Source organism: Callithrix jacchus, chromosome 1, assembly GCF_049354715.1.
Source record: "Callithrix jacchus isolate 240 chromosome 1, calJac240_pri, whole genome shotgun sequence".
NCBI classification, from domain to species: Eukaryota; Metazoa; Chordata; class Mammalia; order Primates; family Cebidae; genus Callithrix; species Callithrix jacchus.
In genome coordinates this window covers 127,548,040-127,573,736 of record NC_133502.1, presented here as the reverse complement: position 1 = coordinate 127,573,736, position 25,697 = coordinate 127,548,040, and the positions used below count along the sequence as shown (strand labels likewise).

Below are 25,697 nucleotides of genomic sequence, written 5' to 3'. Positions count from 1 at the left end.
AAATGCTAATTGTAAAAAAAAATGCAAGCAATACAGAAATATCAATCTTTTTAGCATAAAAGGAACCACATACATGATGCTATTCTTTAATTTTAACCCAATTATGTATCTCCAGCAATTACTTTTCAAAAAAGAGTAACAGTCAGACCTTCAGCTACACTCAAATGATTTTTTTTAAGACTGCATTCATGGTGATTCCCAAAATGTGATGCCTTACCAGTTAGAGTAACTGGGAACTTGTTAGAAATGCAAATTTTCAGGCCCTAACCTGGATCTAATACATAGCCCTGCAGGAAATTCTAATGCACTGCTATAAAGCAGTGGTTCCTCATCTTGGTTGCAAGTTAGATTATCTGCAGAGCTCTTAACACTAATGCCCAGGTCTGTTACCTTAGACTTGCTTGCAGTGAAGTATGTCCATTAGCAGTTTTTTAAAACTCTACAGATAATTTTAATATGTTGCCAAGATTCAGAACTGCTACAAGTAAAAACTACTGCAGGGATGTTGGGGGTACAAAATGTTCTGGGTTTCTCTTCTAAAAACAGAAGAATACAGTAGATCTATCATGTTGAAACACATGTTAAACACCTCTCTGACACTACCACCCAGTTTCTGGTTATATCACTACTTCTTTATTTCTTCTTAACCTCACCTCACCTATCAGGTACTAACTAACTTCACATGCTGGCAGCCTCCTGCTTGGTAAAGCACAGGCTATTTCTGACTTACAGGAATGCTACCACTACTAAGGGAACACTCAAAGCAACTTTTTATGCCAAAACTCAGAAACCATATCAAAATCATGTTTTCTAATTCCAAACCCTTTGGCAGTTAAACCTACCTAGAATTTGCTTCCACTCTAGTTGCCACAAATACTAAGAAAATTATTACAAATCCTAAAAGCCTCTCAGGTATGTCACATCAAATAAAATTCTTAGATTGAAAGTTTAGCAGGTTGTATTCAATTAAAACCACAAAACAGGCCACTAGCAGTGATTCACACCTGTAATCCCAGCACTTTGGGAGGCCAAGGCGGGAGAGCTGCTGGAGGCCAGGGATTCGACACCAGCCTGGGCAACATAGCAGGACCCAGTCTCTACCAAAAGCAAATGAACAAACAAAAACAAAAAAACACCACATAAAAAGGAAGAAAACTATTTCAGCTTTCCGTTCTTCGAATAAGTACATATTGCTATAAAGAGTATCAGATATAGTCAACCATTAATCTTCAAGATAATGGTGGCATTTATAAAAATGTAAGAAGAGAACTCAATAAGTTACCAGTTTTTGTGTGATCATAAGGCAATGAAGTGCTTTTCAATATTCTTCCTTTATAAGCCATCTCCCTTCCATCCTTCACATCCCCCCCCAAAAAATTGCTATCTCCTTTTTAAAACATAGTTTTTTTCCAAATTGAATCAGGTTAACAGAAATTTTTTTTTAAGTATAAAATGGGATTAGAAATGACATATATATGGCAAACAATTCTATTATAATTTACATTTATGCATAACAATGGAGCTACCCCAGCTTTGTTGCACAATGGACTGTTTTGCTAGCTATTGGATTCAGCAGATTTTATTTAGTATCTCAGACCTAAATAAAAAAAAATTAGCATAAAAAAGCAGCATATAGTAGGATACAATCATAAAGATTAATTACAGATTTAGACATCTGGATAATTAAGTTTACCAAATAGTTGATTATGTGAGTGGCAGTATTGCAGCTAATGATACACAATATTGATTCCAAGAAGCTGAAAAGCTTGAGGAAAAAGGGAATTATAAGATGAGAACACTGAATCTTGCTGTTGATCAGCATTTGATTATTAACATACAATTTCAACTGAGTATACTAACCTATAATCAAAGCATTGCCAAATTTTGTTTTAATATTTTAATCATAATGAGCAAAGAGCTAAATTCTCCCTTAGGAGTCATCAAATTAGTATGGAATACATATATAAAAATAATCCATAAAGCCTTAGGCTTAAGTAATAGAATGGATGTATTTTTTAATTCAATAAACTTCATTTTACAACTGCCCATACATGATAGTATTAGCACTATTGACATTTTGGGCCGCGTAATTCTTTATTGTGGGGGTTGTCTATGCACAATGGCCTCAATTCACTAGATATAAGTAGGATTTCTCCTAGTCATGACGGTCAATACTATCTCCAGACACTGTCAAATATCCCCTGGAGAACAAAATTGCCCCTGGTCAAGAATCACTACATTGAGTAAATGACAATGACTATGGAAGGCATATCACCAAGAAACCATTCCACCAGTCCCAAATTGTTAAAAAAAAAAAGACTATGCTTCTACTTTCCCCTTTCCTTACACTGAACCAAAAATAATTAATCAACCATGATCAAAGCTGTAAGTTTCTTATGGAAATACAGTTATCACATATTAACACTGAGTGCACAAAAGTAACACAACACAGTAGAAACTAGAAGCCTTAAAATGGAAAATAAATGTAAAATTCTTCCCCTGAAAAACACAGGATAAAAGGCATTAAATAATATTCATGCTAATTTGGGTAAAACAGAAAATGAAGTTATTTTCCTATTTAAAATATTATAATTATGGCATTTAAAATTCCATAAGGCTAAGTATAGTTTACTCTTGCTGTATTCAAAAGTTGATAATTACATTTATGGATTACTCAAGATTTTTCTTTACTTTCTTCCTCTCACCCACTGCTTGTTAGCCTTTCCATTTTTTCAAGTACATCCAACTGAGAAAGGTCAAGGTAAATGAAAGGATCCACAATTTAAATGAGTCAAGTTAACAAGTTTAAATTGGAAGCATTATTGACCACAAAAGGGAAGAATGTGGTAGGAAGAACACCAAAACACAACCTGAGTCATGACTCAAATTTCCAGTTATCCCCAAACCTGCTATTCAAGTTTTGAATGGTAAGTTGCCTAACAACATTTTATTCAAAACGATAGATGGGCTGGCCAATCAACCCAATCACTTGTAAATAAAAGTAACAGTAGCAGACAATAAGCTATGCAAGTTTTGAAAAAATAAAGACAAACATTGCACATTATCATCATTATTATTTATAATTAATATATGCAGTGGCAACATAGCATTATAGGAATCATTTACTAGTATGTGGCCATGTCCATATCTCAGAATTAAACAGAATTGGAAAGGTCAGATGAAATTGTTGGGGGAAAGAACTGATTTAAAAGAATCAAAAGTTCCAAATTTATGTCCTGGCTCTGCAACAAATCATGCGATCTCAAGCAAGATAATTAACCCCTCTTGGCCAAAGTTTCTTCATCTATAAAATAAGGCAATCAGACTAAATACCTTCCAGAGTGAACACTATATAACCCAAGCCACCCATTAAAACCTTAACCTTAGTACTGCTCAGGACTAGAAATGTAAACAAACCCTCCAAAGGCAAAAAGTATTAGATGGCAGTTCTCTACTACTAATAATTCTGTCCCAAGCTTAAACGGCTCTAAGACCAACGTCTAATAAAATCTAAGTCCTCAAAACAGAGGACTTCTATTTTTAGCTCAAAGAGATAAATCACCCTATTTTATTTTATTTCATTAGGAAGTAAAGTGCTATGTCGAGAAAGAGTCCACAGAAATGTTTAAATCAGAATTTCCTGACTCCTGAGATACCCAATAGATTATGCTTTCTCCCTAAAAGAGAATAACAATGTTCAATACAAACCAGGCAACCAGGTCACCCTTCTTTGGTCTCTAGTGCCTCTAATGTCTCCTTTAATATGTGCTTTTTTTGTTTTCTGCAATAGATGAACCAATTTGTTGCACATTATTTGGCACTTTGCCATTTCATGATCTGCATATATTTCAATTGCTATTTTAAGTAAAGCATTTAATGTAATACCTAGCAAACAGAAGAACTACATAAGTGGGTATATTAGGATGATCATCAGGACAGGTTTGTTTCTTAAATTACAGCATAAGCAGTATGAAAACTGGGTATGTGTCTTCTTAATCTTTTTGTTTCCCTTTCAGTGCCAAATGCCAATCTACATTAAATGTAATTATTACATACACACTTTCCCCAAATCACGTTTTTAAACTCTTAAACTGGTTGATTCATGTTGCAAGTGACAGAATAAACTGGATCATGGGAAGCCAATTTATCATAGTCCCTCTAGCACACTGTCCCAAAGCCAACACTCTTCAGAGAAAAACAGATCAGAGGAAGCACACAGAGTTGGTACCTAATACTTCAGTGCTTCTCCACTCTTTACTAATATCATCAACAGCACAAAGCAGTACAGTACATGCATCCTACCAGAACAGAGTGAGGAAGGAGTCAATGATAAATGCATGGTTCCCCCAGACTAGCACAGAAGCAATGATAAAATATGTAACCGGATTCACCTTTCCAAGTATAAATATATCAATCCTAATAGAAATGAGTGAAAAAAAAAATTAGTCTGTGGTAGGCCAATCAAAAGCAAAAGTTATTTGTAACCTTTAAGTCACCTCAACCTTCTTGCTACATCTCTGAATATAGGAAAGCTATGATTTTATTTACATCATAAATTCAGCAACAGACACAGATTGCCTTTTCTGTGTGAGGAAACAATGCCTGCAGTCACCATGCATTTTCATGTATGCAGCTGTGACCCTGGCGCTTTCAGAAGCATAGCATAGCACTTACTACATCAAATATGCATTTTAAAAGCATTTCTCTACCTGCTCTGAATTTTGATTTGAAACTGCCGGTTAGAAGCTAAAGAGAGATTTTTTTTTTATCTGCAGATTTTAAACTGAAAGACGCAGAATATAAAATTATAAAGATTCCACCATGAATACTACTGTAAAAAAAAAATGAATCAAAATGAAAAATTAAACAATAATTGTGAATTACTATATATCCTATAACATAATTTTAAGACAGATGCATCTTTATCCTTCCCACATAAGTTCCTAGAAAAAAATTTGGAGCAAAGCAATTTTAATTTTGACATTTTTGAGTGACAACATCTTTTCTTTGAGTCTGTAAAACAGACAGTATAAAATTCCTTTCTTTGAAAACATACTTCCTATTACAGTGATTATTCCCTCACAATGACCCTTTCCCAGAATCCCTTTTAGAGAGCCAGAGTTTTAATGCAATGGTGCCTGCCAATGTCAAAAGTCTGGAACTATTTTAAGTACAGGGCAATTGGTTAGGGATCCACAACCTTCCTTTTATTAAGGTGCGTGCTACAATCACTGGGAAAAAAAAAAAACACCTAGAGACAAACAAATAGGCTAACAGGCAAAAAATACAATAGTTTTGTGGCCTTAAAGACATTTATCATAAAATTATAGTACCAATCTTTCAATTAAACATCTACAATTAGAAGAACGTATAAAGTGCTTTCTGGTGGCTACTTCTAACAGGAAGACTGTGTGATGTGTGCAGCTTATTCTAAAAGTGTGATTATAAATCCTAAGGGTAAACCCCAGATGATTAGACCCATAAATTGTGAACAAAGACTTTCCTTAACAGAAAAGAGGAAATGAAAACAAGAGCAAATCATGTAGCTAGACAGAAAGATGGAAACTGCAAAGAGACAGACGACCCTTGCAAAGTATTGCTGGCTATGTTTTCTCAATTACTGCCCTACCTTATCTTTTTTTTTTTTTTTTTTTTAAGACAGAGTCTTGCTCTGTCACCAGAATGGAGTGCAGTGGCTCGATCTCAGACTACTGCAACCTCCACCTCCCAGGTTCTAGCAATTCTCCTGCCTCAGCCTCCTGAGTAGCTGGGACTACAAGCGTGTGCCACCATGCCCAGCTAATTTTTGTTTTTGTTTTTATTTTTGTTTTTGTTTTGTTTTTGAGATGAAGTTTCGCTCTTGTTACCCAGGCTGGAGTGCAATAGCACAATCTTGGCTCACCGCAACCCCAGCCCCCTGAGTTGAAGCAATTCTCCTACCTCAACCTCCCGAGTAGCTGGGACTACAGGCGCGCGCCACCATGCCCAGATAGTTTTTGTATTTTTAGTAGAGGCGGGGTTTCACCTTGTTGACCAGGAAGGTCTCGATCTCTTGACCTCATGATCCATCCGCCTCAGCCTCTCAAAGTGCTGGGATTATAGGCGTGAGCCACCACACCCGGCTAATTTTTGTGTTAATGGAGACAGGGTTTCACCACTTTGGCCAGGATGGTCGGGATCTCTTGACCTTGTGATTTGCCCTCCAAAGTGCTGGGATTACAGGCTTGAGCCACAGAGCCTAGCCCCTGCCTTCCTTTTTATCCTTAACTCTGCTGGGCTTTTTCAGGAGTGGATCTGACTACATTCTTTCCCATCTTCTCTGATTTTTCTATAACAATTTCTACAAGCCCTCTAAAATTATACGTAAATTTTTAGTATATATGCATGTGTGTATTTTCTATAATAGGAGGAAGTCCAAAAGTTTAATGTAATTCTAAAAGAAGGTCCTGACTGCCCTCCCAAAAAAGGGTTCATACCAGTAAATTAAACATAAGTATAGCTAAGGCAATTGCTGCAATTCAGTCTCATTAGAACTTCTGCTTTCGAAAAAAACTATAAGGACCATTTCCAAAAAAAAAAAAGTTCCATATAATGTGTTCTATCCAGAAATGGTGGCTCCCTGAGTGTAAGTTTTTGTAACTTCAGTAAAATAAAAATAAAATTAATTATTGTATTAATGTATTCCACTGATTTCAATCCCTTATATCAGCTTGATTGTATAGGTGTCATACTTACATTACACTAAGTAAAACCAAACATTTATACCTCAGGAGATCCCATCAGATAATATATTCAAGTATTGAAATAATCATCTACCCCAAAAGCCAAATGCTCACTCTGACAACAAAAACTATATGATAATAGTTGATGGTCCATTTTTTTTGTTTAAGAGTTAGAGGATGAGCAACATCAAGAAATAGTAAATGTAATAATGAAATGTATGTAGAAATGAAAAACAGTAACTAAATACTACAGTTCATTTTCAGTATCTTACAAAAAAGTAGTCTACCTTTAAAATATTTATAAAAGGCAAAAAAAAAAAAAACCTAAAAATGCAAATGATCTTAGCATCAAAAAATTCCAGGATCAATAAAATTATCTATGCAATGGATTAAAACGAATGAAGTACAGATGCATGCTACAACATGAATGAAACCTTGAAAACATGCTAAATGAAAGAAGCCACACTGGATTGTTCCATTTATAAGGCAAATCCAGAGACGCAAATAGTAGTATTTTCCAGGGGCTGAGAATACAGAGAATTGGGGAATGACTAATAATGGGTATGAGTTTCTTTTTGAGGTGATGCAAATATTCTCGAATTAGTGATGAAACTTTGAGAATATAATAAAATCTACTGACTTGCATAGTTTAAGAGTAAATTTTATAGTATATAAATTATATCTCAATGAAAAGGCATTTAAAATCTTTCAAACTTAGACACATACTATTTTTAATTAACCTTTTTGCAATTTTAGAAAGCACATGCATCATGTAAAGTATAAGTATACTGCTAATATTAAAAAAAATTAACTTGGATTTCCCTTAGAAAATAAGTTCAAATCAGAATCTGATTTATCTCCTTAATATACTGGATAGCTTAATAATCATTTTTACCTCTAAATCATATAGCTATCTCCTTTGCCACTAATAAATGTAAAGGGAATGATGGAGTTACAAAAAAAAAAAAAATCACCATTTTGTAGTCATCAAAGTGAAAATTGGTTGGGGGATGTGAGCTTAACAAGGAGCAGAATGTTTGCATGGTCTCAAAATGTACTCCCCATAGATTGCTTATTAGTTCAAAAAAATAGCAACTATTCAGTAGAGAAACCACACAACCTCCACTGGGTGACGAAAATTAAAATCCCCAATGAGAGGCAAGATGGACATCAGTACCTCCAGATGTGATTATCTTCAAAAGGACATAGCATCATTTATATGGAATTCAAAAATGCCAACACCATGTAATACAAAGAAAGGTTGAGAAACAGTTCCAGATTTTAAAAGGCTAAAAAGGTATGGCAACCAAAGGCAACATGTGATCCTAAATTAGATCCTATACATTAAAAAGTAAAAAGGCAAAAGGTAGGACATTATTGAGACAATGGACAAAACTGGGATGTGGACTGTACATTATGAAAAAGTATTGTATCAATGTTCAATTTTATATTGTATTCTGGTTATGTAAGAGAAAATCCCTGTTCTTAGAAAACACACTATTGAATATACACAACCTACATTCAAATTTTTTATTAATAATATAGAGATAATCATAAAGCAAATGAGGCAAAAAGCAAAAACACTGATAAATCTAGGTAAATGGTACATGGTATGATTCTTTTAACTTTTCTGAAACTTTAAGATCATTTCAAGATAGTAAGTTGTAAAGAAACGTTTTTAATGACTTCCTACTGCTCTTTAAGTAAAACCCAGTCTTTGCCACGGCCTTGTATATTCTATGCCCATGCCTACCTCTCCTGAGCCAATGTTCCTGCCTCACCCTCCCTAGAGCACTAAACTCCAGCCACTCTGCCTCCTGTTAGTTCCTCTCCTGTGCCAAGCTTCTAGGCACTTGCTTTTCCTACATCCAAAACACTCTTTCTGCACTCTTCATGTACCTGACTCCATGTCCTCCTTCAAAACATTCAATAGGAGAAACTGCAAAAACAATGCTTAAAAAGCTAGCTATTGAAATTTAAAATGGGACTACATTTTGAGATCTACAATCACAAACTAGTCTTTGTGCACTTAAATCAGTATTTATCTTGGACTTGCTCTTGTTTTTCTGTATTTGATGGCCCCAAGGGATGAATGTATTTGCCCTCAGTGATAAGGAAAAAAGTCAATATGAATTACAAAATGTCTCAGCCTTTAGGATACACATCTTTAAGTCCTTAAACTTAACTCTCCCTCCAAATAAACTACACACTACTATAAAAATACATGAACAAACACAAACACAGAGCACATAACTTTAATCTACTCAGAGTACAATCATCCATTACTGTTAGTCTAATTGCCCACTTCAGAGCACACCATCTGCCACAAACATTTAATATTCCCTTATTTCAGAAAGTACAGTTTGATGTTTATCAGACCAAACCTTCCCACAAATAGGGTTCTTACCATTTGATATTTGTGCATGTCAGCCACTGTCTGGCACATCAGAAAAATACACGAATTCTGGAACAAGCAGTTACTGCTCATGAATTCACAGCTATTTCCTCACTTTAGCTGAGGGAAGAGAGATCTTTAAAAGACTGCCATAATATGAATATGCAGAGAAAAAATTAAAAGCAAAAGCACATGATAAAATTTCAGGGGAATAAAAGGCATACTACAAAGCAAATAAGAAAATGAGCCTCTAATAATTTACAACTCATGAAAACTTAGTTATTCTTCCCTGCAACCAAATTACCAGCCAAATATTGATTCTCTGCCCCACTTTGTGCATGATCGATATTAGAAAATGTTTAAATAGGCCCAGCGCCATGGCTCACACCTGTAATCACAGCACTTTGGGAGGCCAAGGCAGGTGGAAGGCTTGAGCTCAGGAGTTCAAGATCAGCCTGGACAACATAGCAAAATCCCGTCTCTACAAAAAATAGAAAAATTAGCAAGGCGTGGTATCACACCTGTAGTCCCAGCTACTCAGGGGGCTGAGGTGGGAGGACAGCTTGAGCCTGGGAGGCAGAGATTGCAGTGAGTCCAGATTGTCTGGGTGGCAGAGACCCTGTCTCAAAAAAAAAAAAGAAAAAGAAAATGTTTAAATAACTAAAATCTGTAACAGAAAAGGGGGGTCCTAGCTAAACAAAAATTCAGACCAAATAAAAGAGGGAGGAAAAAAAAAGTCTCAACCAAAGGCTTCTTCATAGTGGTATAAAAAAATGTTTGGTATAACTAGAAAGGGGCTTCTGAAATTCTTGAAAATAATATCTGCATTAGAGGTCACAAACTTGTTGCCCACAGATTGCAACTTGTGAGCAGATGTGTTTTGTCTTCCTACCCTACATTTTTAAAATTTTGAATTTGTTGTCAGGAGATTTCACATAAAACTTTACTTATATTGAAAGATCTGAATGTATGGCAACAATGAAGTCCCACTGCCTCATGGCAACAATTGGCCAGCATTTCTCCACCCTAACCTGCACACTGGAAATCACATGGGAAGCTTTTAAGAAAATACCAACACCTAAGGCCAACCCTTCAGTCTTTCTGGTTGTATAGAACCAGAAGCCCAGGCATCTATACATTTTAAAGTTCCTAAGAGGGCTCTAACGTGCACCCAGAGTTGAGACTCATGGGCCTAGAGTATTACACTTGGCATATGCTTTTCAGCTAATCACAGCAGCCAAAGGTAATGTACTATCCTTCCAGTTACCCCCATCCCCCACAAAAGTATTGAGAATTGCTGCCCTACATAAGTATCTACGCCTAATCTTGTTTAAGCCACAAAGCTCAAGAAAAGACTGCTTAGAAAGCAGTTAAGCAATATGAGCTATATTAGCTACACATGTTTCTAATCCAGTGTTTCTCAAAGCCTGGTCAGTAAACCACCTCCATTCAAATCCCGTGTTCAAAATGCAGAACTCTGGGCCATGTTCCAAATATTATGCACAGCAAATGAGTGTCAGTTTCTAAGAGGATGTTCAGAGTTCTCCTCCAATCCTCCTCTCACAACCACCCACCCACCATCTGACCATTATAAACACTAACATGTGTTGGAGCCATGAAATTTTTTCAATGAACTAATCAGTGATCTCTTATATTTTCTCTGTTGCATCCATAGTTGGCTTGCTCTCTTTGGACTGCTTTTCCTTTACAGTCACTGTTTGATTCTGGCTCTCGGCCCCTCTATTGTCCCTGACGGACACAGTAAGATAAACTTGGTGCCTTGGTACTTAGGAAAATACAGACTTCTTGCCACCCAAAAAGACAGAGAAAAGAAGGCATAGTTAAGCCACCCAAGATCCCCTCTAGTCTATCTCAAAAGGGGCCTTGAAGCTCACACACGGTGCCATCAAGCTTTCAGATGCTGAGGCAATAGTTCTCATGTGTAATCCACAAATGACCTATTTCCATATCACTGAGCAACTGGATAAACATGCCAATTCCTGAGTCTCCCACAAAACCTATTGAATGAGCAAGAATCACTGGCAAGTGGGACTGAGAAGCTGTACTTTTAACACACTGCCCCAGTGGTTCTTCTTATGCAAGACAAGTTTGAGAACCATTAAGCCCTAGGTACAATAAAAAAAAAAAAAAAACCCTCTCTAGAGCTTCTTCATAAAATTTAGAGCCACTGTCTAACACTTAGTTCTCTTATCTCTCCTTCTCTGTCCACTCTCATACTGATACAACTTACTCAGTTCAGCATAGAGCATTTAAAATGACCAAATATTCTGTTGTACTGTGATTCAAATTAATCAGCTATTAGGACAAAAAGAAGTAAAAAAATACGTAAGCCCCAACAGTATACTGGCACAGTGCTTAATACCATAAAAACGCAGATTAGCTGCATGCCCAGAAAGCTTACATGTATTTGTCATACCCCTTCTATTTTAAATTAATCCTACAAATTACCAGAAAACACCTCTCAGTGGAGTTCTAAGCTTCTCATATCCCTTTTATGCTTTCATACACAGCTCATCAGTTGCCTCTCTAAGGCTGGATGATACTGCTAACCAACATGTGGCAAAGAAGGCTCTAAAATAGCATGACAATTTTATGCTTGACTCAGGTAATCATAGCTCTCTGGAGAGAAATATGCTCTTCAGGTTCACCTCTCCTCTGTTTCTGCCATCCACAAACACCCTTGGAGGAACTTAAGGCTCTTATACACTCGATTACACTCTCCTGATTTATAGTGCCAAACGGCCATTCACATAAGGGCTCTCCATAAACATTACTGGATTATGCCAACTCAGGTGATTGATTCCATACCTCTTAATGTGCCACGTATCTAAAGACAAACCTATGTATCCAATTCTTTTCAGCTCCTCAAACTAGGCTTCCTATCCATACCTTGCACCTTTTGAAACAAGCCTGAAGTTAAATGAACCGACTATAGGAAAAAATGAATTAACAGGTCAAACATTATAAATAATTAGTCTAACAACTGCACACCTTTGTTTAAAAAAAAAAAAAAAAAAAAACAGAAAAAAGTCTTACCTAATAGTATATATATTCTGAATATTCTTCTCCCCACCTTGTCCTTCCTTAAGAGCTTGCATTTGTAGTAATTTCATAATGGCTTTTATCAAGCCATGTGTATTTCTGTAAAGAAATATAACATGTTAAATGTTATAGATAGAAAGTGAATCTTCCAATCAGGTGCTTAATTGTATCGTTTTAAAACAGTTTTAATACTTGTCACCCACATTAAACAGTAGCCACCCACAGGCACCCAACTCATTCTACAGTACAGCCAAAACCCATCCAACACATTTAAAGAAGAAGAAATGGAGCCAAAGAATCAAACCACCAATATATCAATCAGCTGCCTACACCTTCTTGGGGGGAAAAAATCAATCAGGAAATAAACAAACATTAGCTCACATAATTTCAAGCAGTGACTACAATGGTTACCCACACCAAATGACCAAGTCTTTCATTTACAAATATCAGCAGAGCATGAAAAACAACCAAATACATGAAATGGATAAGCCACTCTAAAAAGTGGGCCAGGCAACCAATCAGAGCCAATAACCCATTAAAATAGAGCTAATAAAAAGGAAATAGCAATTTAAATTTTTTCCTTATTTTTGTAAAAAAGAAGAGGATAAACACATCAAAAAGAAAAATAGGCTGCACTTCTTAAATAAAGATCTCCCTGGCAAATAGAAAGTATTCGAAATAAAAAACTCCCTACCTGCTAAACTTAAAAAGTAATTTTTTTTTGAGACAGATTTTCACTCCTGTTGCCTAGGCTGGAGTACAATGGCAAGATCTCAGCTCACTGCAACATCCACCTCCTGGGTTCAAGCGATTCTCCTGCCTCAACCTCCCAAATAGATGGGATTACAGTAATATGCCACCATGTCTGACTAATTCTGTATTTTTAGTAGAGATGGGGTTTTGCCATGGTGGTCAGCGTGGTCTCAGACTCCTGACTTCATGTGATCTGCCTTCCTTGGCCATCCAAAGTGCTGGAATTATAGATATGAGCCTCTGTGCCCAGCCAAAGAGTAATTATTGCTTAATTATGCTTGTTAACATTTATTGAGAATTACCATAAGTTAAGCACTCTAATTTCTTGTATTATGTAATTTACTACCAGAACATGGTTGATTAAAAATCAATGTTAACTTTATTTTTAGTTTAGAACACTACTTGGACTTAATTAGGTATCATTTGTGGCATTTATGTGTGATGTTACTGAGTGTATTTTTCAACGGCATTTAAAGTTTTCCAACTGACAAAAGGTTTGGCCACTTAGTAGACCTGCACGGTTCAATATCGTAACAGCCACATATGGCTACTGAGCACTAGTAATACGCTTAGTCCAAATTAAGATGTTCTATTAAGTACAAAATACATGATCGACTTAAAAGACTTTAGAACACAAAAAATGAATATTAAATACCATGTATAATTTTTATATTGATTACATGTGAAATATTTTGATATACTGAGTTACATAAAATATATGATTAAAATTAACATCATCTATTTCTCGTTTTTTAGTGTGGCTACTGGAAAATTAGGAATTACATATATGGCTTGCATTTGTGGCTAAGGTTATATTTCTGTTTCACAGCACTACTGTGGACACTCAAATGGTTTAGTGTCTAAATGGATCCTTTGGGGAGTATTGAGGCATTTTTCACCATCTACAATGGTATGTTTTCTCTTCTATATGGATCCTCTTATGACAATGCAGTATAACTCATGGATGAATCTTTCATGACATATCACGTGTATGGTTTCTCTGTGTGAATATTCTGGTGAACACAGAAGTCCCAATACTTCATGAAGCCTTCTCCATAAATATTCTCTCTCCTGTGTGTGTTCTCCAGTGGATGTCAAACCAGGATTTAGTCTGCGCACATACTACACATTGGCACTGTGTCAATTCTATGATACTTTGGCCCACAAAATGGCCAGTGAATCCCACTGTGACTCAATGAAGATTAAAATGGAAATATTTTTATCAATTAGAATGATGTGTAATTGCCTTAAGAAGGTCTGACTGCATGGCATACCCTTGAGGACCTCCCTGAGTACTGACATACTGCCTTGCTTTCTTCCTTTGGAAATGCTCACATTCTTCTGAGAAACTTCTCTATGGCACTAAATTTCTAGAATCCTTATGCCAGAGCTAAGAAAGAAGATACCTCAGCATAAAAACTTTTAAAATAAACTCCTTTGCAATTCTTCACACCATTTACTTTTACAGAATCAGATCCTTTTTATAACTTAGAATGCTGGACTATAAGGACTGGTATCTCCTAGTATATCCTCCAGTTCTTGACAACTCTTCACAACGCTTCCTTTAGAAAGACCTGGAAATCCCTCAACATAAATGTTCTATCCCCAATTTATCAAAAACCTAAACCTAGGTATAAATGTCTGGTCTCAGTCAGAGGGCAGAGTTCACATAGCCTCCTTAGAAGTTCCATGGGATCTGACTCCTCCAAATATGTGATTTTTGTAAGCTAACTTACCAGGTCTCAGGGATGCATTCCTGCAGCTCTGACCCAGGCCAGTGCCAAGATGTTACATGAGACCGTGAAATATCATATCTCATCATCATTGAGTCATTCTGAGAATCCAGTATCTCACTAAGGCCTATTATAGGGAGTCTACTTTGATCTGTCCCAGTAAAAGAGTCACTGCATATTTAGAAGCATTCTTGTCTGCTGGCCTTCAATGTTTATACAAGTGAAAATCAGCTTTCTAGTCTGATTAAAGCTATTTATATACCACTGAAGAAAGGCCAGGCTTCACCTGGTAACCTCATAAGACCACACTCAGAGGCTAATGACTAGTTGAAATGACCAGTGTTGATTGAATTTCTGACTGATTTTCTTCCAAAAAATATGAATTCATTAAATAATCCTTTTTTGCATGTGAAACTATATTGGTTTTCCTTATTTGTCATATGACTAGAGTTCTAGAGATAACAGATAACAGATCTATGGGTTTTATGGTCTCCTACCTTTTTATCAAAGCAGTGGAACCCCAGAGAAAAGAACAGATGTCACATTTACTTTTAATTCCAAGGGATTCACAGAACCAATTTACACTCCCACCAATGGTGTAAAAGCATTCCTATTTGTTCACATCCTCTCCAGCATCTGTTGTCTCCAGATTTTTTAATGGTCGCCATTCTAACTGACATGAGATGGTATCTCAATGCTGTTTTAATTTGCATTTCTCTAATGACCAGTGATGATGAGCATGTTTTCATATTTATTGGCCACATAAATGTCTTCTTTTGAAAAGTGTCTTTTCATACCCTTTGCCCACTTTTTGATGGGGTTTTTTTCTTGTAAATCTGTTTAAGTTCCTTGTAGATTCTGGATATTAGCCCTTTGTCTTATGAGTAGATTGCAAAAAACTTTTTCCCATTCTGTTGGTTGCCAGTTCACTCTAATGATTGTTTCTTTTCTCTACAGAAGTTCTGAAGTTTAATTAGATCCCATCTATCTATTTTGGCTTTTGTTCCCATTGCTTTTGGTGTTTTAGTCATGAAGTCCTTGACTATGCCTATGTCCAGAATGGTATTGCCTAGGTTTTCTTCTGGAGTTTTTATGGTGCTAGACCTTATGTTTAAATCTTTAATCCATCTGCAGTTAATTTTTGTATAAAGTGTAAGGTATAAGGTCCAGTTTCAGCTTTCTGCACATGACTAGCCAGTTTCCCCAACACCATTTATTAAACAGGGAGTCCTTTCCCCATTGCTTGTTTTTGTCAGGTTTGTCAAAGATCAGATGGTTGTAGGTGTATGGTGGTGTTACTTCCGAGGCCTCTGTTCTGTTCCATTGGTCTATCTCTGTTTTGGTACCAATACCATGCTATTTTGATTACTGTAGCCTTGTAGTAAGTTGGAAGTCAAGTATCGTCAGGCTTCCAGCTTTGTTCTTTTTGCTTAGGATTGTCTTGGCTATGTAGGCTCTTTTTTGGTTCCATATGAAGTTTAAGGTGGTTTTTTCCAGTTCTGTGAAGAAGATCAATGGTAGCTTGATGGGGATAGCATTGAATCTATAAATTACTGTGGGCAGTATAGCCATTTTCATGACATTGATTCTTCCTAACTATGAGCATGGAATGTTTTTCCGTCTGTTTGTGTCCTCTCTTATTTCCTTGAGCAGTGGTTTGTAGTTTTCCTTGAAGAGGTCCTTCATGTCCTTTGTTAGTTGTGTTCCTAGGTATTTTATGTGTCTTAAATTTAATTGAAACTCTCTCTTAACCCAGTTGAAATAGATATTTATATTAATAATTATGCTTATTAATTATTATTTACATATTTCAAGTGGGTTGAGAGGGATAGTTTCAAGATAATATTTATTTAAACCCTTACTTTAATTTGAATTAACTAGGGAATCTTGGGCAAGCCACTTACTGCCTAGGGATCTCAACATCCTTATCTATATAATCGAAAAACCATAATAAGCCCAACTCTTATGTTGTTTTAAAAAATAAAGAATAGTATCAGTAAATTACATTTTTTCAAACAACACAACAAAATGTTTTGATAATTCAAAACTTATACTATAACATGAAGATAATAATATTCTTCCCTCTTTATGGATGAGGCTGTGTAGGCACAGACATCAGGAGCAATGAATGCTGAAGCCTGGAATCTGCTTAAAACTACCACAAACTCACCCTAACTCCTAAAAGTCTCTAGTATTTTCCATCTCTTATCACAAAATGTGGTTTTCTTGTTTTCAAGCCTTTGTTACTTGAGATCTGTGATCTACTCCTACAAAATGAATTTTTTTATAATTCTGTACAGTTTGACAAAGAGGTTACGGTAACTTAAATGGCGCTAAAACTCAAAATAGTGAATTAGAAAATATAACCACTGGAGAAGCAAGTCAAAGAAAATTTCACTGGACTTAAGTCTTCAAATTGAGAAAGCTTCCAAGTACTAAGCGAGATTTCTGAAATAAAATAACTGCTGACATTTCTTAAAGGATAAAAAAAATCCAGTGACCTCTTAAATTTTATAAAACATAATAACTTATAAAAACAACTAGACTTGCTTCATTTCTAATCTGCAATCAGCATTCTCGTCTACAAATAACAAAACAGAATGAAGCAATGCATATGGAGTTATAAGAGAAAGGCTTGTAAAACTCAGTAAATCCACATATTTCCCCCAAAAAAGCCTGAGCAAAATATGAAAACAAAAGAAATATTTTCACACATAAAACTCTGAAAAATTTTCTTAATGAGGTTCTCCAGTTAAATCAGAATCCATGATTGCACAGCCTTGTAACTACAGTAAAAACATTGAATTATATACTTTGAAAGAGTGATTTTTATAATACTTGAATTATATCTTGAATGTGAAAACAAAACACATGTGAATGGAATATTCAACTCTAAAACACTTGGCATATAAGCTGTTATTTTTTTTTAAGATAAAAGAAACACTGAAGAGGCCAGGGAAGTGGCTCGTGCCTATAATCCCAGCTACTCTGGAGGCTAGAAGCCAGAGGATCACTTGAGGTCAGTAGTTTGAGAACAGCTTGAGCAACACAGAGAGATCCTGTTTCTACAAAAAACTTAAAAAATAAGCCAACTATGATGGCACACACCTGTAGTCCTAGCTCCTCAGGAGGCTGAGGCAGGAGGATCACTTGGGCCCATGAGTTTGAGATTACAGTGAGCTATGATCTCACCACTGCACTCCAACCTGGATGACAGAACTACACTGCCTCAGGGATTTAAAAAAATAAAAATAAAAAAATAAAGGAAAGAATTGAAGAAATAAAAAGTACAAATAACTTTGGTATACACAAATATCAGAAGAACATACATTTTTCAAGTGTGGCAATAAAGATTAAAGCAATTGTTTTGAAATAATTTATGGAGAGAAAACATAAAAAATAACAAAACGAAAAATCTGTACCTAAAATCCCAGACAGTTACAGCAGAGTTAGTAGGGAAGGTTTTCAGGGGAGAGAAAAACTCAAGACAGTGTCCAAGATAAAATGTTTACAGCATACATGCCCACAAAACAAAAAAAGGAACAAAGTAAAGCAGTTCACAAAATAGTAAAATGAGCAAAATAGTAAAATTTTTATAGTACAGTATCTATAAAAATTTTTAATGAACATGTCCCTTTTCCCATAAATTCTACTTCTACGACCCCATCTTACAGAGATCCCCTTACCTATACTCAAAAGAAGATACTCCTGTAATCCCAGAACTTTGGGAGGCCAAGGCGGGCAGATCCCTTGAGCCCAGGAGTTTGAGACCATCCTGGGCAATATGGCAAAACCCGATCTCTACAAAAAAATACAAAAATTGGCCAAGTGTGGTGGTATGAGCCTATAATCCCAGCTACTTGGGAGACTGACATGCGAGGATCGCTTGAGCCCAGGAGGATGGGGCTGCAGTGAGCTGTGATCAGGCCACTGCACTCCAGCCTGGGTGACAAAGTGAGATCAAGTCAAAAAAAAAGAAAAGAAAAGAAAAGGTTATACCGTATGTATCTTTTAAAGAGAAAAAAATACATACTTGTCAATAGGAAAATGACTAAAATGGGACTACTCTTAAATAGAATACAGCTGTTAACAAGGATGCAAACAGATTTATGCATGTGACATGGAAAAAAGACCAACAGATATTATGTGGAAAAATACAAGTTTTAAAACAAAAGACATGTGAATGGAATATTCAATTCTAAAACACTTGGCATATGTGCACATAAATTCTTTTATATAGGTCTAGAAATGGGATTCCAATGTCACTGGAGTTATCTGGTTCCTAATTCCACATAACTGGATCTGACTTCAGATTACCCTGGGTTTCTCTACATCCTAGCAGAAACCAAGACTAAGATTTGGAGGAACCTCTGAGACTCCCTATTAGCCCTGAGTCTTTCTAGTCCTGCCATTTCCTACCTTTCACCAGGGCTCAATGACAAAAGTGAATTTTAAGAAAAGAAAAAGATAACAAAAAGTAGTTTCACCACTTACTTCCATTACATACAAGTGCCACTGTTTGCACCGTTATTTTGTATTAGTTAAAAAATATAACCTCAAAATGTGAGAAAGACCTCTTTTTTTTTTTTTTTTTTTTTTGAGACAGGGTCTTGCTCTGTTGTTACCTAGGCTGGAATGCAGTGGTGCAATCATAGCTCACTATAGGTCACTGCAGCCTTGACCTCTCGGGTTCAAGTGATTCTCAAACCCAAGCCTCCCAAGTATCTGGAGCTATAGGCATGTATCACCACAACTGGCTGATTTTTTATTTTTATTTTTTGCAAAGACTGAGTCTCACTATGTTGCCTAGGCTGGTCTCAAACTCCTGGGCTCAAGCAATCCTTCTGCCTTGGCCTCTCAAAATGTTAGTATTACAGGCCTAATTACTGTGTCTGGCCAAGCAAGAACGAACTTTCTGAACAGAAATGAAAAATTAAACCTGATCTCCTGGATAGACAGTATGAAAAGAAACTGAAATAAACAGTGAAGTAACCACTATGTCTTAGGACCTGTATTCAGTCACAGTTTAGCACAGACACAAAAACGTCATTTAATTTGAAAAGGCACATTTCTGAGGAACATTTTTAGAAACTGGAATTAGACTTTAGACAAGCAGGCTATATTAGTCTGAGGTACACAGGTACTCAGAAGAGTCAATTAACAAATCAAGGTAAAGACCTTAATCAGGGCAAAAAAATAGCTAATTAGATATTATGTCTAACTTATTCATACTATAATGTGTTCAGGGATATCAACAAAAAAAGGCATATCCAGCTGCCTACGAGACATTTCCACTTCAGCATCTGAATTGTGCCTCGTATTCAACACGTCCAAAAGTGAACTGACGCTCTCTCCCATGCACCTAGTGTTCTAATACTCCCTATCTAAATGTAGAGAAAGCTAGAAATCAAGGAGTGACCTTTGACATGTCCCTCTCAGTTATCTACATATTCAGTATACCACGAATGCTACATCCTTTAAAATCTCAAAAATCCTTCTACTTCCCCCATCTCTAGTGCAAGCAACCATCACCTCTCACTTGACTACTGCAACAGCCACCTAATCTCTGGGTAACCAATCTAGGTGTCTACCCCAAACCCAATACTTTCAATTTTAATCTTCATACTGCAGCCCAAATGGCCTTTTGCGGAATCACTAACACCCACTAGATAAAATACTTCAACACATTCCCTCTGCATCCAGAATAAAAACCCAAATCATCAAGACTGTCCATCATGCCCTGCACTGTCTGACCCCCACCTACCTTCCCAGCCACATTTCATACCACTCTACTCTTGCTCTTAGCATTCTTTCAGGCCTTCGTAACAGCCAACCTCCTTCCCATAACAGGAACTTGGCACATGCTATTTCCTGTAACTGGCAAGTTCTATCTTCTCCTGTTTGATTAGACAACCTTTATTCACTCCTTAGTCTCCTCTTAGGTGACACTTCCTCAGGTAAGCCTTCTTTTACCACCATGACTAAGTCAAATCTTCATATTAAAGGCATTCCCAACATTGTATACTTTGAGTATAGTTTAATATGTAACTATGCATATTAGCAAATCTGTGGCAATTAGCAAATATGTGGCAATCTCTCCATCTAAACAAAAGTATCATGAGTGCAACAACTATGTCTGCATTCCTCACCATATCAAAGCACCTAGCACAGAAATACAAGAGATAATAAATATACTCGTGAGAGCATTAGGAAAAAGAGTTAATGCATGCTGGGCTTAATACCTAGGTGATGGGTTGACAAGTGCAGCAAACCAGCATGGCACATGTTTACCTTTGTAACACATGTGCACATTCTGCACATGTACCCCAGAACTTTAAAAAAAATTAAATAAGTATAGTCAATAAATATGTTTAATTAGTCAGGCGTGGAGGCTCAGACCTGTAATCCCAGCACTTTGGGAGGCCAAGGCAGGCAGATCACCTGAGGTCAGGAGCTGGAGACCAGCCTGACCAACATGGTGACACCCCATCTCTACTAAAAATACAAAATTTGCCAGGCATGGTGGTGAGTGCCTGTAATCCCAGCTACTCGGGAGGCTGAGGCAGGAGAATCACTGGAACCCGGGAGGCAGAGGTTGCAGTGACCCAAGATCGCTGTGAGCTGAGATAGAGCCACTGTGCTCCAGCCTGGGCAACAAGAGCAAAATCTCCATCTCAAAAAAATATATACATATGTTTAATTAATAGATTGATGGTTACAGCTGAAGTACTATCTTGCTTGGCTCCAAGGGTAACCTGAAGGTATTTCTAGTTCTGTAATTATATGACTTCATTTGTGCACATTGAAATTAGTGTGCATCTAATCTCTAACATCAAAATTATTTAGTTTTTTACTAAATAATAGGAATGCTATTATTGTTTATGTTTCTAAAAGGCCTTTTATTGCAGGGATCACATATTTAGCAAATAGGGTAACTGTAAATACTGGGAAGATGAAATTAACGTAATATCCTTATATTATCAAGCAATGAAACAATTCTATTGAGGAAATGAAGTCATTTTTTTTTTTGTTTTGAAGAGGGAGTCTTGCTCTGTCACCCCGGCTAGAGTGCAGTAGCATGATTTTGGCTCACTGCAACCTTCACCTCCCAAGTTCAAGAGATTCTCCTGCCTCAGCCTCGCCAGTAGCTGGGATTACAGGGGTGCCCCAACATGCCCAGCTAATTTTATTTGTATTTTTAGTAGAGATGGGGTTTTGCCATGTTGGCCAGACTGGTCTCAAACTCCTCACCTCAGGTGTTCTGCCTGCCTTGGCCTCCCTAATGCTGGAATTACAGGCTCAAGCTACTGAGCTTGGCCAGAAATAAAAGTAGTTTTTTTGTTATGTTTTGGGTTTTGTTTTGTTTTTTTCATTTAACTTAATCTACATTCCTACAACATTAAAACCAACTTAAGATTCCTGATGGAATAAGAAAAATTGGAGAAATATTCAGATGTATGCAGAGATTTAACTGCTATGAAAACTGCCTATTACATAGCTAACTCTACCACCCTGCAAATTAATTCCTAAGAGATTCTTAGGACTATTAGATGGTTCCTGTGACTTAATATAAGACCAGGGCAAGAAGTCCTATTTGGAAGATGCTGTTTTCTTTACTCCCCTCCAATTTTAACTCACTTGTTATAGGTGAAAAATCACTGAATAACATTAACATCTTTAAAACTTTGCAAATTCCCCCCTCCTCTGTCAAGTTGCCTCTAAAGAGTGGATCCAAAAGAGCCTTAAAAATAAAGGAAAAGAGGACTGAAATACATCAAGTATGTTTAAATCCATAAGCTCATTATAATAAGAAAATGTAACTGGTCACCACTGAAAAGATGCTTTAAAAAAAATCATTATTTTGGAATTTAGTAAATAAAAGAATTATGCATTTATTCTGCCTTTCCTATATAAATTATACCTCTGGGTGACCAAACAGTAGATATGGGGAAGATTCTCTTTATAGCAGTATTTCAGGTAATAAGTGAAGAAAAAAAAATAATAGAATGACACTATTTTGAAACCCATAATGAATAGATCTAGTCATTGAGCATCAACAGCTGCTAACATCACCAAAAATGTAAACAATCAGATATTATGTCCTCCTGAGAAAAGAACACAATCCCACCTAAGAAAAAGTCTCTCCCAAACCACCAGGATTGTTTTGAGAACTAAGTGGGGAATTTTAGGTAGAGCTCTAAAGCACAAGGCAGGGCACATAGTTTTTATTCAAGAAATTCTAGTTTCATTCCTTAATCCCCTCCCCCTAGAAAACAAAGCAGCAGTTGTTTCTATTATTATTGCTGTTTAGACAGATAATTTACGATTTGAAGAAATCACTCTGGGGGTTAGGGGGAGTCAAGGCTGTATCCCACCATCACAATTTAACAGTTATATTTGACACTGATTCTCCATTCACTCTCTCTCTCCTCCTTCTATCCCTGTCTGAGCAACATAGATCTAGTATTAGTCACCTTTATTTAAGCACAATTATGTTTCAAAGTTAGATGTAAATGGCTGAGAAATACCTATTTCCATGTGGCTCTCCTCCAAATTCAGTCCCAGTGCAGAGGACTCCTCATGAATAGTATTTCAGTCTCTACTGAGACCAGCTCGGCTGTAGAGACCTGCACCCAGGCAGCACTGAAGGCATTGAGAAGCAGACATACAGATAGAACAGCAAAGTGAGACTATCCAGGGGCCAACAGTCTTCAGAGCTGAGAGCTTCCAGGGCTGACAACTTTCTGGGCTGAAGGCCCCGAGAAGATTCTGACCCATGTGGTTGTTCTCTCTGAGCAGGTGATTATTATTAACAAACAGGTGTTCTATGTTTTCTCAGAGAACCAAGATGAACTAGATAGGCAGCTGGTGCCTGCTTACCACTGATCAAAGACAAACTAGAAAGTATTCTCCACGAGGGAGCCACAGGGGCAGGGTCACCTGACCTGTGCTTAAAGAATTGTTTTAACCGGTATTTGATATATATATATACTGTTTTGCTACTTTAGAATGCCCCAAGCAGTTTTCCACTTGGCAGAGAGGGATGACTAGGTTTTCCTTGTCACTGTTCTTGGCAAACAATATAGTTCATCATACACTCAGCATTTCTCAGCAAGTCTCCTCTCTGTTTTGGAAATTACCACTCCCTCTGCATTCATATGGTTACTGTATAAGTGATCCTTGCACACAAATGCTCGCACAATGAAGACCAGTGAGTGCAGAGTTAAATTGTGTCCCCCCAGAAGATACATCTAAATCCCAACCCCCAGCACCTATGAATGTGACCCTATATGAAAATAGGGTCTTTGCAGATATATTTTTTTGTTGTTTTTGAGACGAAGTTTCACTCTTGTTGCCCAGGCTGGAGTGCAATGGCGCTATCTCAGCTCACCACAACCTCCTGCCTCAGCCTCCCGAGTAGCTGGGATTACAGGCGCCTGCCACCATGCCCAGCTAATTTTTGGATTTTTAGTAGAGATGGGGTTTCACCATGTTGGTCAGGCTAGTCTCAGATTCCTGACCTCATGATCTGCCCACGTCAGCCTCCCAAAGTGCTGGGATTACAGGTGTGAGTCACTGCACCTGGCCGCAGATATAATTAAATTAAGTATCTTGGGATGAGATCATCCTGGGTGGGTGGTAAATCCAGTGACTGGCATCTTACCGACGAAGTACAGGGATATTGTACTTGAGACACAGAGATACACAGATAAGACAGCCATAAGAATATAGAGGCAGGGACTGAGGCTACAAGGCCAAAAAGCAAGGAATGCCAAAGGTTTCCAGCAGCCACCAGAAGCTAGTAGAGAGGCACAGAACAGATTTCCCCCACAGAGCCTCCAAAAGGAATCAATTCTGCTGACACCTTGGTTTTGGGCTGCAAGGCTAATGAAATCATTAAAGAATGAATTTATGTTGTCTTAAGCCATCAAGTTTATCATCATTCGATAGAACAGCTCTAGAAAACCAACACTGGGCAGAGCTGGCTGATCCAGCTCCAGGCCCTACCATTGAAAATTTTTAATTGTGGCCAGGAAATTCCAATCTCAGTCTGGCTGCCTCATATATGAGATGTTAAGCCAGGAGCAGCTGGTGCCCTGTGAACTAGGAGGCAGAGAAAGTCTGCAGGAAGAAAGAAGAATGAAAGACACAGTCTATATCCCATTTGTTTCTGAGGCCTAGGTGCATATTTATTTTTGGGTCCTATAAAATAGATACTCCTTTATCAAAAAACTTAATCCATTTTTACCCACACTAGTTCAAGTGGATGTCTGTAACTGGTAGCCCAAAGGGACCTAATACACTCAGGAAACTACTGCCAGAAGCCTACAATAAAGATCAGCTGGAATAAATCCTTTCTTGGGCAGGTGCCAGGAAAAGCTGAATTTACTCAAGAACCTTTAAAGAAAGCAAAGGAAACTTCAAAACTGAGCCACAAGCACAGTAGCAAGAGACAATGCAAAAAAGTACCACAATTTTCACTGGGCATAAGAGCCAAGACCCAGATCTCATACAGGTTGAGCATCCCTAATTCAAAAATCCTAAATCCTAAATGCTCCAAAATCCTAAATTTTGTGAGCACTGATGTGACACCACAAGTTGAAAATGCCACCCTGAAGTCATGTGGCAGGCTACAGCCAAAACACAATTAAAACTTTATTCCACGCACAAAATTATTTAAAATACTGTACAAAATTACCTTCCGGCTATGTGTATAAGGTGTGCCTGAAATATAAATGAATTTTGTATTTGGACTTGGGTCAATCCAAGATACCTCATTATATATATATACAAATATCCCAAAATCCAAAAAACACAATATCTGAAACACTTCTGGTCCCAAGTATTTTAGATAGGGGATACTTAACCTGCAATGAAAGGGAGTATGGGTCAGCTATGATGTTGAAGATATAAAAAAAAAAAAATTTAATTTTTAGTCAAGCTCTACCTACTATACTAACTAAAAAATACTCAAGCAGATTGCTTTTTGCTAGTTAACATGGTATGGTTACTACTGTGCATATGAGTAAC

The 25,697-nt window shown here is 37.0% G+C and overlaps 1 protein-coding gene across 10 annotated transcripts in view; it reads right to left on the bottom strand.

Annotated features, from left to right (window-relative positions):
- The window catches only part of FOCAD (focadhesin), a 302,205-nt gene that overhangs the window by 232,447 nt on the left and 44,061 nt on the right, over positions 1-25,697 (bottom strand). For 7 of the 10 annotated variants that reach the window (XR_013534562.1, XR_013534576.1, XM_078370173.1 and 4 more), the window contains one exon: positions 12,175-12,279. The exons of 2 other annotated variants lie outside the window; for them this stretch is intronic. Coding sequence is in view for 6 of the 8 variants with exons in the window: in XM_078370173.1 (XP_078226299.1) it covers positions 12,175-12,279 (105 nt within the window). In the remaining 2 variants the exon portion in view is untranslated. Of the gene's footprint in view, positions 1-1,004; positions 1,205-12,174; positions 12,280-25,697 lie in introns of those variants that run through there. One more of the 10 variants, XM_078370204.1, reaches the window with a different exon arrangement.